The sequence below is a fragment of the Podarcis raffonei genome, chromosome 8, assembly GCF_027172205.1.
Source record: "Podarcis raffonei isolate rPodRaf1 chromosome 8, rPodRaf1.pri, whole genome shotgun sequence".
NCBI classification, from domain to species: domain Eukaryota; kingdom Metazoa; phylum Chordata; class Lepidosauria; order Squamata; family Lacertidae; genus Podarcis; species Podarcis raffonei.
In genome coordinates this window covers 76,494,327-76,508,931 of record NC_070609.1, presented here as the reverse complement: position 1 = coordinate 76,508,931, position 14,605 = coordinate 76,494,327, and the positions used below count along the sequence as shown (strand labels likewise).

At 45.7% G+C, this 14,605-nt stretch overlaps 1 protein-coding gene across 1 annotated transcript; it reads left to right on the top strand.

Annotated features, from left to right (window-relative positions):
• Nucleotides 1–6,226: 6,226 nt before the first annotated feature.
• LOC128420329 (F-box only protein 44-like) lies at nucleotides 6,227–13,613 on the top strand. Its single transcript, XM_053401933.1, has 5 exons — nucleotides 6,227–6,482; nucleotides 7,537–7,708; nucleotides 9,292–9,387; nucleotides 11,022–11,151; nucleotides 13,458–13,613. Exons 1-5 carry the CDS (start codon nucleotides 6,227–6,229, stop codon nucleotides 13,611–13,613), a joined length of 810 nt encoding a protein of 269 aa, XP_053257908.1.
• Nucleotides 13,614–14,605: the final 992 nt, after the last annotated feature.

Genomic DNA, 14,605 nt, shown 5'->3' with positions numbered 1-14,605 from the left:
TTGCCCAGGATTTCTATAAAGGGAGGGGCTATGGGAGGAGGAGGGGGACACGCCCAACTTCCATCTTGTTCCTCCCCTTTCTGCTGGTTGCTCAGCGGGGCAGAGACTCGACTTCAATTTGGAGCCTACACGGTTTTGTTTCCTGCACCCTTCCCAAGTCAGTATTATTTATTTTGTTTTATTGCCTTTAAATCCCACCTTTTTCTCCAAGAAGCTCAAGGTGTTGTACATGGCTCTGCCCGCTCCTCACTGAATCTCTACAACAACCCTGTGAGGTAGGTTTGGCTCAGAGGTAGTGAGCCACCCAGTGAGCTTGATGGCTAATTGGGATATTTGAACCCTGGTTTCTCAAGGCCCTAGTCCGACACTCTAACCATCGCACCACACTGCCCCTAGAAGTTTTTAGGCAAACGAGGAGCCTCTTAGCTTTGGGCTGTTAACAGAGAAATCTGTCCCTTGGACAAAAAACAAGGACACCAGCCAGGAATACCAGAGCAAAACAGCAGCCAGTAGGCTTGGTCTTTATTGAAGACTTTCGCGACAGGACTCCCACCTGCCACAAGGTGGAACAAGATGGAAGCCCCGAACAAAAAAGCCCCCAAACTTTTATTAGCTGCTTATCCCCATGTTACACCCCCCCAAACTACATCACTAATACATCATGGTTACATCATGAAAGGGGAGTTCTGGAGGCAGTAATCTGAGCATCCTAGACCCTGCCCCATGGTTCTCCTTGCCCTCCACCAAACACCCATCAAGTGTAACAAAATAGATATTTACATTTCCCTGTTTCCCAGCCAAGTTAATCACACCCTTTTGTCTTCATCTGGGTTTGTTATTTCTGGAATGGCTACCTGTCTGGCACTCAGGATGCCAGGGATTATCACTCAGGCAGAGGGGCTGCTGAGTAGCTGAGCTCACATGTCTATATGAATTTCTGGTGTTTTCCCTGTGAGCCAGTACATAGATAAATTTATCAGTGAATTGTTACATTTGGCATCATGCAGCAAAGGCCCTTTGAATAGACAGGAAGAAACTGCGATGAAGTGTTTTGTGGGGATAAATCACAAAAGTCACAAAAGTGATTGTGCTGATTTTGGTAGTGGGCTGCATGTGCATGATATCTGCTGGAGGGGCAACCCCCCCCCCCCACCTATACATAAATTCCTGCAACTGGGCAGGACCCAAAGAATGAGAGAATTGAGCAGTTAAGCATCTTTAAGTCTCTCTAGCTAGTTTCCAACTCAGAGTAGACCCAGTGGAGTTAATGGACATAACTAGCAGGTTCATTCATTGCTATGGGCCTGCTCCTGAGAATAATTTAGTTGGCTACAACCCTTGGAATGAGTGGTTTTGCAAACTCCTCTCCCTCTTGGTGGTTCAGGGTGCCTTGGTGCATGTTAAGAGAGCTGGTGGAGTGGACCAGCCCCATCCCTGTTACCAGTGTGCTCCCACTCACCCCCAAAAAACTCCTGTGTAGTGTGAATAACGGGAGAAAGTTACTCTTTACCCCCACCCTGCCTCAATGAATTCTATATACCTCTGTGGGGATCACACAGGGTCCCCGGACGTTTGACGGTCTATTGATCCCTGTGCCACCACTATGATCGCTTCCCCGCTGCCACCAACCCATTTCTCTCGTGTACTGTTGTAAATAAAAATATGCCCTTTTCCCTTATGGGGTATCCAAGAGCCCATATAGAGTCCTTACATAGGTTCCCTATTGGTAGGAGAAAATAACAGAGGCCAGTCAGAGAATATTGAGAAGCAAAGCAGCTAGTAAGCTTGATCTTTATTGATCTGTTGCAACAGGGTACTCCCCTCACACGCAGGAGAGGAAGAGGACCCCCAAAATTGCTGTGCAAGGGCTTATAAAGACTTTTTGAAATTCCCATCCTGTAGATCAAGACCACCCCCAGAAACATTATGCATACATCACAGAAGGGGTGTAACCTAAGACCACCCCTCAGATACATCCCACCTACATCACAGAAATTTAAATGTTGTTTTTCTCTTGTCCTTGTTTATCTCCTGTCTGGCAGGTTACTTGATTGGATTTCCTGGGGAGCCTGGCCATTTTTTTGTAGTGGTAAAATACTTATTTCCTGGGCCAGGTCACAGGCTCACACCTTATTCATATCTTAAATGTGTCCTTAAGACAGGATTTGTGAGGAAAGAGACAATGGGGAGACTTTTCCAGTTTGCCCTTGCAGAGAAAACATTTGGTCACTTTAGGAATCAAAATGGTTCCAGGTTGGTCTTCCTGTGCTGATCTATGTATGTGCGGTTATGAACATTGCCATATATCTAAGACCATAAAATTCCTATCACAGTACACACAGAGTCCAGACAGTTGTTAACATTAAAACAAATAATCAAGTTTATTTTATAAGCATTAACAAGGTTATGGTTTCAGATAATTTTTCTTGTCAGTTTTTTATCCTTAGTTTCTATACCAGCCTATAGCTTCCTAATAACGTCTAACTGATTATCCCACCTGTCTATCCGAATCACTCACTCTAAAACTAGACCAATCCACAGACTTATATCCTCCCTCTTCCTTCTCTACCTCCCAACTGACTTTTACACTACTCCAACTCTAACTCTAACTCCTCCCCTTGGGTTCCCACTGGCCAATCACTTCGCACTCATTTAACCCTTTTCTTATGACCCACCTAAGAGGGCAAACGCCACAACCTCACAATCTATTTTAACCCCCATCGAAAAAATAAAAGGCAGTTGGTTCCCCAGCCTTCTAAAAATGCAGCTGCAGAGTTCAGGAATTTTATACACAACGGACCAGGAATGGAATTTAGAGTTGTCCGGCGTGTCCACTTAATTTTAAAGGATGGGTCCAGCCTACAAGGTGTGATATCATGGTTAAGAGTGCCAGAGTAAGACTTGGGTTCAAATCTCACACTGGGCTTTGAAGCTCACCAGGTGTGACCTTGGGCTAGTCACTGCCTCTCAGCAAAATGCACCTCGCAGGGTTGTTGTGGGGGGTTAAATGATGAGGGGCAGAGCTGGGGTGCACCACCTTGAGCTTATGGAGAAAGGCGGGATATATCATCACCAACATTATCTGTTTATTTGTATGCCACTTGCCCACAAAATTGTGCCCAAAGCGGCTCACAACATCTCATGTGATCAATTAAGTACAACGGTTCAAAAAAATGCATGTTAGAAACAATTAGAAATAATAATATCCACCAATTAATAGATTTAAATAATCATGCACATTTTATTTGAATGCGTAATAATCACAACGAAGGTCTATTGACTTCAGTGGATAGAATTCTCTGCCCCATGAACCTTAGCCAGCCCCTGCCTGCCTGCTTTTTTTTTTTTACAACCACCCCCAGGGATTCGTATTGATTGATGGCACCTTCCTCCTTAAGACTGCAGAACTCAGCAGGGATGAAACCAGACTTAGCTGGCTCTCTTTGTCATTGGCGCCCCCTACTGCTGGTCTCCCTGCATTCCAGCCTATGGGCAGCCTCCCTCACTGGGTGGCCCTGACACAGCAACGTTGTGTTGCAAGGGCCTTCCTTGGCGTTGTCTATTTCCATGCATGCAGGTGGTATCCCAGCTCAAGTCCCTGTCATCACTAGGTAAGGCTGGGGGACAGCCTTGTCTGAAATCCTGCCAGTGGGTGCAGACAATACTGAACTAGATAGATCAATGGTTTGACTTAGTGCAAGGCAGTTTCTGGTATCTCTGCTATTTATGAGAACATCAGAAGAGACCTTCTGCATCGGGCCAAACACCCATTTGTCCAGCTTGTGGGAATCCCACAAGCAGGACATGAGCACAAGTCTGACCCTCTTTTAAAGCCATCCATGCTTAATAATAATAATAATAATAATAATAATAATAATAATAATTTATTATTTGTACCCCGCCCATCTGGCTGGGTTTCCCCAGCCACTCTGGGCGGCTTCCAACAAAGATGAAAAATACACTAAAATGTCACATATTAAAAGCTTCCCTGAACAGGGCTGCCTTCAGATGTCTTCTGAATGTCAGGTAGATGTTTATCGCTTTGACATCTGATGGGAGGGCGTTCCACAGGGCGGGCGCCACTACCAAAAAGGCCCTCTGCCTGGTTCCCTGTAACTTGGCCTCTCGCAGTGAGGGAACCGCCAGAAGGCCCTCGGAGCTGGACCTCAGTGTCCGGGCAGAACGATGGGGGAGGAGACGCTCCTTCAGATATACTGGACCGAGGCCGTTTAGGGCTTGTGGTTCAAATGGGAGAGAGTTCCACAGTTTAACTCTGCATTGCATGAAGAAATATTTTCTGTTATATGTCCTGAATCTTCCTATAATAATAATAATAATAATAATAATTGTACTCCATCCATCTGACTGAGTTGCCCCTGCCTCTCTGGGTGGCTTCCAACGTATAGAAAAACATATTAAAATATAACATGTTTAAAACTTCCCTTTACAGGGCTAGGACGCGGGTGGCACTGTAGTCTAAACCACTGAGCCTCTTGGGCTTACCGATTGGAAGGTTAGTGGTTCAAATCCCTGTGACAGAATGAGCTCCTGTTGCTCTGCCCCAGCTCCTGCTAACCTAGCAGTTTGAAAGCAAACCAGTACAAGTAGATAAATAGGTACTGCTGCGGAGGGAAGGTAAACAACGTTTCCATGCACTCTGGTTTCTGTCACAGTGTTTCTGTTGTGCCAGATGTGGTTTAGTCCTGCTAGCCACATGATCCAGAAAGCTGTCTGTGGACAAACGCCGTCTCCCTCGGCCTGAAAGCGAGATGAGCGCCGCAACCCCATAGTCGCCTTTGACTGGACTTAGCCGTCCAGTGGTCCTTTACCTTTACATACAGGGCTGCTTTCAGATGTCTTCTAAAGGTTATAGAGTTACTCGTCTCCTTGACATCTGATGGGAGGGCTTTCCACAGGGTAGGTGCCACTACCGAGAAGTCCCTCTGCCTGGTTTAGTTTCAGTGGATTTAGTTTCAATGGATGTCCACTTCACTGGATGTCCCCAAGTTCCAATGTTGGTAGAGAAGGAGAAAAACGCTTCTCTATCCACTTTCTCAATGCCAAGCATAATTTTTATAAACTTTTATCGTGTCTCCTCTTACTCAGCTTTCCTCTAACCTTATACAGTGGTACCTCGGGTTAATAATAATAATAATAATAATAATAATAATAATAATAATTTATTTATACCCCGCCCTCCCCAGCCAAGACCAGGTTCAGGGCGGCTAGCAACCAATAATAAAAACAAGTTGATTAAAATACAACTTAAAAAACAAGATTAAAATAAAACATTAAAACATTAAGATGCAGACTCTTCACAGGAGGAGAAAGGAAAAAAGAAAGAGGGGGAGGGAATCAAATTGATTCTAAGCCAAAGGCCAGGCAGAACAACTCTGTCTTACAGGCCCTGCGGAAAGAAATCAGATCGCACAGGGCCCTGGTCTCATGAGACAGAGCATTCCACCAGGCCGGAGCCAGTGTTGAAAAGGCCCTGGGTCTGGCTGAGGCTAATCTAACTAACAAAAGAGGGCCCAGGACCTCTAGGGTGTTGCTATTTATGGACCTTAAGGTCCTCCGTGGGGCATACCAGGAGAGGCGGTCCCGTAGGTACGAGGGTTAAGTACAGTGGTACCTCAGGTTAAGTACTTAATTCGTTCCTGAGGTCCGTACTTAACCTGAAACTGTTCTTAACCTGAAGCACCACTTTAGCTAATGGGGCCTCCCACTGCCGCCGTGCCGCCGGAGCACGATTTCTGTCCTCATCCTGAAGCAAAGTTCTTAACCCGAGGTAATATTTCTGGGTTAGCGGAGTCTGTAACCTGAAGCGTATGTAACCTGAAGTGTATGTAACCCGAGGTACCACTGTACAGTGGTACCTCGGTTTTCCAACATAATCCATTCCAGAAGACCGTTCGAGTTCCGAAACGTTCGAAAACTGCAAAGGGCGGCCTGCAGAGGTGTGTTCAAAAACGGAAGTGTTTACTTCCTGGTTTTCGGCGTTCGAAAACTGAAATGTTTGTCAAAGGAGACGTTCGAAAACCGAGGTACCACTGTACGTCACAAACGTTTCAATCTTTCTTCATAGGGGAATCGTTCCATCCCCTCGATCATTTGGGTTGCCCTTTCCTAGATAGGAGATTTAGTGTGATCACATCCCTCTTGTGTGCTTCTCTCCCTCCCTCTCCCAGTTCTCTTCTCCAGGTTGAGTGGACCTCTTTGAAGGGCGATGGCAAGCCTCTGCGTTTTGCCCGATCACCTCCTGTTGGATATCTTGTCTCTTGTCCCTATGGGCGACCTGATTCGAAACTGCCGTCCAGTCTGCTCCCGCTGGCGGGACCTGGTGGACTTGCCGGTTCTCTGGAAGCGGCTCTTCCGGAGGAAGGACAACAACCAACGTGTGCCAGTTGTGCCGCGTGATATAAAGGCCTACTACATTTTGGGCCGCCTGGAGAAGAATTTGATCAAGAACCCCTTTGGAGAAGGCAAGTCCCTGCTTATTCGGGAGAAATACCAACAAGCTTGCCTTGAGCAGAGAGGGAACTGATTTGCACAGTCCTTTCCAAAAGCCTCTGCTTATAGTCCTTAAAAAAACACTCAGTGTTGGAGCGTCTGGTATGATGCAGCAGGTCCCAGGTACTATTACTACAACTACTACTACTACAGTGGTACCTTGGGTTAAGAACTTAATTTGTTCTGGAGGTCCGTTCTTAACCTGAAACTGTTCTTAACCTGAGGTACCACTTTAGCTAATGGGGCCTCCCGCTGCCACTGCGCTGCCGCCACACTATTTCTGAAGCAAAGTTCTTAACCCGAGGTACTATTTCTGGGTTAGCAGAGTCTGTAACCTGAAGTGTATGTAACCTGAGGTACCACTGTACTACTACTACTACTAATTTATTATTTATACCCCACCCATCCACCCTCCCATCAGATGTCAAGAAAATAAACAACTATCTGACTTGTAGAAAACATCTGAAGGCAGCCCTGTATAGGGAAGTTTTTAATGTTTGGTGTTGTATTCTGTTTTTAATCTGTTGGGAGCCACCCAGAGTGGCTGGGTAAACCCCGCCAGATGGGCGGGGTATAAATAATAAATTATTATTAGTAGTACAGTGGTACCTCGGGTTACATACGCTTCAGGTTACATACGCTTCAGGTTACAGACTCCGCTAACCCAGAAATAGTACCTCGGGTTAAGAACTTTGCTTCAGGATGAGAACAGAAATCGTGCTTCGGTGGCGTGGCAGCAGCGGGAGGCCCTATTAGCTAAAGTGGTGCTTCAGGTTAAGAACAGTTTCAGGTTAAGAACGGACCTCCGGAACGAATTAAGTTCTTAACCCGAGGTACCACTGTATCTACACCACTCAATGCCACAAGTATTTAAATTATGTTTTTTAACATGCCCTTTCATAAATTTCTGAGTAATTTATAGGTTGTGTGAATAGGATGCTGGACTAGATGGACCTTGGGCCTGATCCAGCAGGGCTCTTCTTATGTTGTTAACCCTTCCCTATCACTTGTCTCCTTTTCCTACAGATGGCTTGGACTATTGGACAACCAAGACTGTTGGAGAGGCCCAATGGAAAATTCAGGAAGTGTCTGAAAAGGCCTCACTGCGACTTGGAATGAGGGACTTTCCTCTGCGGAACCGCCCTGTGGATGATGGGCCCTGTCTTCAGGTTAAAAAATGCTTTGCTGCTTGTGATGGGTAAGGATAATACTGTTTGATCTGGGATTCAGCTGGAGATGGGGAGAGCGATTCACTGTTTTCCTGTGGGGAGTCTTGGGCCGGCATGGAAGCCTGCCTTTAGATACCCTCTCCTCAATCCTGGACCAGTTTCTTAAAATATTAATGATAATCACAACTTACATCAACAACTTCAATTTAATGAGTTCTTTTTAATATCCAATAAATCGGTATAGGGTTAGACATACCTGCATGAAACTGCAACCATTCCCCCCCCCCCCAAAAAAGTGGTACCTCGGTTTTTGAACTTAATCCGTTCTGGGAATCCGTCCGACTCCTGAAACCATTCGAAAACCTATTGGTGTTTTGCAACTTGGACCTGTTGCAGGACCTTAGCCAGACCTTAGCAGAGCATACGCAGAGTTCTAGAAAGCAATCAGTTGCAGGCAGGATGGACGAAGCAGGAACAATATGCTGCTACTAGTAACTTGTAAGATGTTTATTATTTATAGCAGACAAGTTACTATATACAAGAACAGATACACAGATCTTAACTAGCTTTCTCTTAACAAACTCCAAACGACTCTCAGAACACTACACTGACCAACCAACACATTCCAGTCAGTAAGGTCATAAATCATCATGCCTGTGTGAGACTTCAACCAATGGTCGAGCTGTTTCCAAGACTTCATATCTCTAGGCAGATAACTCCTCTGCTCAGTCTTCTTGGCCTTCGGCCAACTCCTAATTGACTCTGTGTGAAGCTGCACAGAATAGCATGTAGTTAAAAAACCCTACAGGCACGGCTTTGGATCGGTTGCAAGGAGCTTCCTGCACTCAAGCGGAAGCTGCGTTGAACGTTTGGCTTCCGAAAAGCGTCCACAAACTGGAACACTTACTTCCAGGTTTGCGGTGTTCAGGAGCTGATTTGTTCAAGTGCCAAGGCATTTGAGAACCAAGGTATCACTGTATTAACTTCTCAGCCCAGAATGTAGGAAGGGCCACAGCTCACCTGCTCTGCATGCAGAAAATCCTGGGTACAATCCCTCAGATCTCCAGGTAGGGTTAGGAGAGATTCCCTGAAACCCTGGAGAGCCACTGCCAGTCAGTGTAGGCTATGCTGAGCTAGATGGAACAATGTTATAAGGCAGCTTTGTGTGTTTTATACGCTGATCAGAACACCATGCTGCCTCTCAGGAGGCTAACAGGCGCTAGGAAGAGCGTTCCCACAACCTCTGGTTTCTGGCCTGCTTTCAGCTTTGTGGGTCGTGTGTTGCACAGGACTGTTTCAAAGCCCTGCCACAGGGAGTGGATTTCAGGTTTGCAACTTTCTTCTTGCACACTAAACAAGGCAGGATCCAACACCAGCCAACCAACATCCCCAAAATGGAGGCCAGGTTTTCCCTAGAGCACCACGTTAATAAGTGGCCAAGTCCCAGTGCCCTTCTGCAGTGAGGCTTGCTAGTCTCCATGGGTGGCTTGATGAGCCTCCTTCAATGGGGCTGCATTTGGTTTGGCGCTTCCGGTGGCCGACTTCCCCCGCTCCCAAATCCTTGGAGCAAAAGGCAGGATAGTGATGGTGTTACTTTGTGGTTTTCACTTAGGCTCTGCGCCAAGTCTCAGTTCATCATCTTGAAGGACGAAGGCTACTGGGATGAGCTGATAGACAGGGTCAAACCCACCGTTGTGGTGAGCGATTGGTGAGTGCAGTGTGTGCCATGTTGGTGAGTTTGTGTGGCAAGAAGACACTCTCAAAGGTTCCAGTAGATCGAAAGGATAGAGGTGGCCAATGGGTTGGCCATGTCATGGAAATTCTACTCCAGAGTAGATTCCAATGTACAGTGGTACCTCGGGTTAAGTGCTTAATTCGTTCCGGAGGTCTGTTCTTAACCTGAAACTGTTCTTAACCTGAAGCACCACTTTAGCTAATGGGGCCTCCTACTGCCGCCGCGCTGCCGGATCACAATTTCTGTTCACATCCTGAAGCAAAGTTCTTAACCTGAAGCACTATTTCTGGGTTAGCGGAGTCTGCAACCTGAAGCGTATGTAACCCGAGGTACCACTGTATAGTTAGTAGAGTAAAAACTCAAACATGTTGCAGGATCCCCAGAAATAGACCAGAGGCAATTATATTTCATCCAGCAGAGCTTTACTGCTACTGAAGGCCAATGAGCATAATGGTTGCAAATCCAATACATTCAGGATTGGCACTGTCCATAAGAAATCCAGTTGCAGCAGAATTAACTTAAACTTACAATAACTTATAATAAGTTTAAACCTTAACACTAAACATACTATGTACAGAACACCACACCCAAAGGAAGAGAGATAGAAAGAGAAAGTGAAACCCAGGCTCCTTCTGGCCTTACTTTTATAGCCTGCATGACCTTGACTGAACGAGATAACAGAACTAGTTTAAACCAGCTGTATTCAGCTTCTCTGAAGGAATAACCCAAACATCACGAACCTTCTGCTGGTTTCTTTCACACAGAGAAGCTTCCAGAACCCTCATGAATTAATTAGATTAGGAAAGATCGCTACACATTAGGAAAGATCTCTACACATCAGATCAATACTTTCTGGACTAAGAAATGCAAATGGACGGGACAATGCCGCAGGTTTGATTGAACCTAGGGTTCAGGACCATGGGAAGTTCCAGAGTTGGCCAGCGAGTTAGATGGATGGAGAGAAGTGTGTCTGATAGGACCTGGGCTTCAGGACCAAGGACAGTTCCAAAGTTGGCAATAGGCTGCAACAGTGGTCCAACTTTTTTGGACCTGTGCAGGCTTTCACTACCATGCCAAGCCCAGCTTTGGTGGCATGACAGCTTCCTTAAAATATCCACATTGCTTTCCTAAGGTGGACAGTGACTGCCTGCCAGTTACCCTGGCCAGCAAAACTCTGTCATCATGGCTTCTAACAACATGGGTGGGGTGGGCTCCAGCAGGGGCCTCTGGCTGGTAGCTGGAGTGTGCAGGATTGCTGGCTCTGAAGTTCAACTCCTGAGGGGTTGTATTTTCCTTTCAGACAGGGCTGCTGGATGAGACCTTCACAATCCTTGTGGGTACCAGAATCACAGGTTGCAGTTCTGTCCCAGCCACAGGGTCATCCGCTACCAAATGCCCAGCGGTGATGGGCAGGAGAGGGGCCAAGATGATATCTGTTAGAACTATGACAATTATTAGAGGAAGAGAAGAGGATTCTGGGCTAAGCTGGGCCATTGTCCTGATCCACCAGCCAGGCTCTTCTTAGATTTTAACTCCTTGTGAGAGTGAGGATTCAGTACAATTTTTATGGTGTGGCATATTCTCTGTTTCTCTATCTCTCAATATAGTTTTTACTACACCAAAGGCACCCAATACCAGCTGCTGGTACAGCTGTTATCAGCAGACTTCAAGGTCCTAAGAGAGCGGTGTTCTGAAGACTTGTTCATGAATGGATCTAAACATGGAAGGTGGCGAGAGGTAAGAAGGAAGACGCTTCGGAAGCTTCAGCTGGTGCAGAATTTGGCGGCCAGGTTGCTCACCAAGGCAAGATGGTTTGAGCATATTACACCTGGCACCAACTGCACCGGCTTCCAATTAGTTTCTGGACCCAATTAATTCAAAAGTGCTGGTTTTGACCTATAAAGCCTTAAACGGCTCAGGACCGTAATACTTCAAGGACTGCCCCTCCCAATAATAATAATAATAATAATAATAATAATAATAATAATAATTTATTTATATCCCACCCTCCCCAGCCGAAGCTGGGCTCAGGGCGGCTAACAACAATAAAATAGTGCAACATTCTAAAAGCATTTCATTATAAAAATTAATTAAAATCCAATTGATGGCAACCATTAAGCTTAAATTCTGTAAAGATTGCCAAAGGAGGGAGTCAGGCTGCGCCCTGACCAAAGGCCTGGTGGAACAGCTCTGTCTTGCAGGCGGAAAGATGTCAAATCCCGCAGGGCCCTAGTCTCTTGTGACAGAGCGTTCCACCAGATTGGAGCCGCAGCCAAACTGACCCGGACCCTGCAATCATCATCTGAGACCCACCTTTGTGTGCCCCTTCCAGAAGGTGGCAACCCAAGAGCTGGGGCCTTTTCTGCAGTGGCTCCCCTTTTGTGGAATGCTCTCCTTGGGGAGGTTCACCTGGTGCCCTCATTATATATCTTTAGGTGCCAGATGAAAACGTTTCTCTTCAACCAGGCCTTATGCTGATTAATATTCTACAGCCTTTAAAATATGTTTGTGGGAGGAAGGTTACTGTTTTGTTGTTTTTGTTTTGACCATTTATTTGTGCTTTCACCTTGTATTTTCACCTTGTGAACTGCTCTGAGATCTTGAGATGAAGGGGAGTATATAAGTCGAATAAATAAATAAAACTTAACTGTAAGCCACCCAGAGTCGCTGGGAAAACCCAGCCAGATGGGCAGGGTATAAATAATAATATTTTTTTACGGTGGTACCTTGATTCCTGAACGCCTTGGAACTCGTACGTTTTGGCTTCCAAACAATCGAAACCTGGAAGTGAGTCTTCCGGTTTTCTAACGCTTTCGGAAGCCAAACATCCACTGCAGCTTCCACTATTGTTTCTGTGCACCTGCACCTTGGTTTTGGGAAATGAATGGATTTCTGGAACACATTCTGTTCAGGAACCAAGATAACACTGTTTGGTTTTATTTATTTATTTATTAATAACCCGGGTGGAAGGTTGGGGCCCCAGGAGTTGCAGTCTGCAGCAAATGGGTCCTAAGAGAGATTTCTGCCTTGCCCCCTATCTTTGTGGGGTTCACCTCTGTTGCACAATTTCTACTGTGGTCTTCCATTTTGGAACAGTTGTGTGTATTCCGTAACTGTCTCGATATAACTATTCATTCCTTTTACAGCTTTTAAAAGATTACTGTTGTATTTTTGTTCCTCTTGCATTTATGGCTGTTTTTATTACGTACTCTAAAGGTAAAGGACCTCTGACAGTTAAGTCCAGTCATGAACAACTCTGGGGTTGCGGCGCTCATCTCGCTTTACTGGTTGAGGGAGCCGACGTTTGTCCGCAGGCAGTTTTTCCGGGTCATGTGGCCAGCATGACTCTGGCGAAACCAGAGCAGTGCACGGAAACACTGTTTACCTTCCCGCCAGAGTGGTACCTATTTATCTACTTGCACTTTGACGTGCTTTTGAACTGCTAGCTTGGCAGGAGCTGGGACCAAGCAACGGGAGCTCACCTCGTCGCGGGGGTTCGAACCACCGACCTTCCGATCAGCAGGCCCTAGGCTCAGTGGTTTAGACCACAGTGCCACCCGCGTCCCTTATTATGTACTCTAGACAAATTTTATTTTTGGATTTGCAAATCTTACTTTATTTTTGCATTTGCAAATCTTATTTTGAAAATTACAGTGGTACCTTGGTTTCTGAACGTCTCTGTTGACAAAGCTTTTCGGTTTTTGAACGCCATAAACCCTGAAAGTAAATGCTTCGGTTTTCAAACACACCTCGGAAGTCGAATATGCCGAGGTAACCACTGTATGTTATTTTTCTCAATTTTATTTATTAAATTTGCAGACTGCCCTTTGTGCCTTGGTTTTCAAATGTTTCAGAACTCGAACGGTCTTCCGGAACGGATTATGTTTGAAAACTGAGGTACAACTGTACTTTGAAATAAATGCTGCAACAGCCTGCCCTATGGGACATTTTGGTGAAGGGACAGGCAAGGAATAATAATGCATAAATTAAACTTTACCCAAATCACCACCCATCTTTCTCTCTCCCCCACCCCAATCCTGTAGGTTTGTTACTCCATCTTTGGCTGCCCTCCTGGTGTCCGCTACATCTACTTTGAACACCGAGGCCAAAATGTCAATGAACGTAACCATAAAGGTGTGCGCATAACTAACACCAGCATCACCCTTAAGTTTACTTACACTGTTGGTCAACGGAACTGATTTGCTGAATTCCCTTTGAAGCCGGAGAGAAAAGAAAGCACACCCCTTCTTTGGCTGGGCCAATTGTTTTTTTACTTGTTCTTGTGCGGCTGAGACTCTTACAAGGTATTTTTTGGTACCGCAGAATAAACGCATTTTAAATTATTTTTGTGATCTGTTGCTGTTGCCACATGTCTGTACGGCCTCCTGCTTTTTGAGGTAGGACACATATCAATATATATATTGAAATGTGGCAAAATGGTCAGAGTGTCAGACTAGGGCCTTGGGAGATGCCGGGTTCAAATCCTGCCCCCCCCCCGCTCACTGGGTGATTTTGGGCCAGTCATGGCTTCCTGGCCTAACCTACCTTGCAGGGTTCTTAATGGGGGGATTAAATGAGGAGGGGAAGAACCATGCAAGGCACCTGGAACTCCTTGGAGAAAAAGGTGGGATATCAAATTCAATAAATAGACATTAAAATACAAGAAGGGAAGGCAACAGGAGAATGTTGTTGGCATCCATCTGCCTCGGAAACAATGGTGGAATGTGCCTTTGGGAGTGAAGTCAAATTGTTGGGAGTTTGCAGTGTCTGCTGTGGCTGCAGAGACCAATACCAAATGAGGGCAGGTGAAGGAATAATAATAATAATAATAATAATAATAATAATAATAATTAAAAATTTATTAATAATAATAATAATACATACATACATGCATACCCCGCCCATCTGGCTGGGTTTCCCCATCCACTCTGGGCAGCTCCCAACAGAATATTAAACAGAATAAAACATCAAACATTAAAAACTTCCCTAAACAGGACCGCCTTCAGATGTCTTCTAAAAGTCAGATAGTTGTTTATTTCCTTGACATCTGGGCAGGCGCCACAGGGCAGGCGCCACCACCGAGAAGGCCCTCTGCCTAGTTCCCTGTAACCTCACATCTCGCAGTGAGGGAACCGCCAGAAGGCCCTCGGCGCTGGACCTCAGTGTCCGTGCTGAACTATGGGGGTGGAGA

Coding starts and splice junctions, on each gene's coding strand:
- LOC128420329 (XM_053401933.1), top strand. CDS start 6,227: ATGGCAAGCCTCTGCGTTTTGCCCGATCACCTCCTGTTGGATATCTTG. Junction 7,709..9,291: donor TGCTTTGCTGCTTGTGATGG/GTAAGGATAATA, acceptor GTTTTCACTTAG/GCTCTGCGCCAAGTCTCAGT. Junction 9,388..11,021: donor ACCGTTGTGGTGAGCGATTG/GTGAGTGCAGTG, acceptor CTCTCAATATAG/TTTTTACTACACCAAAGGCA.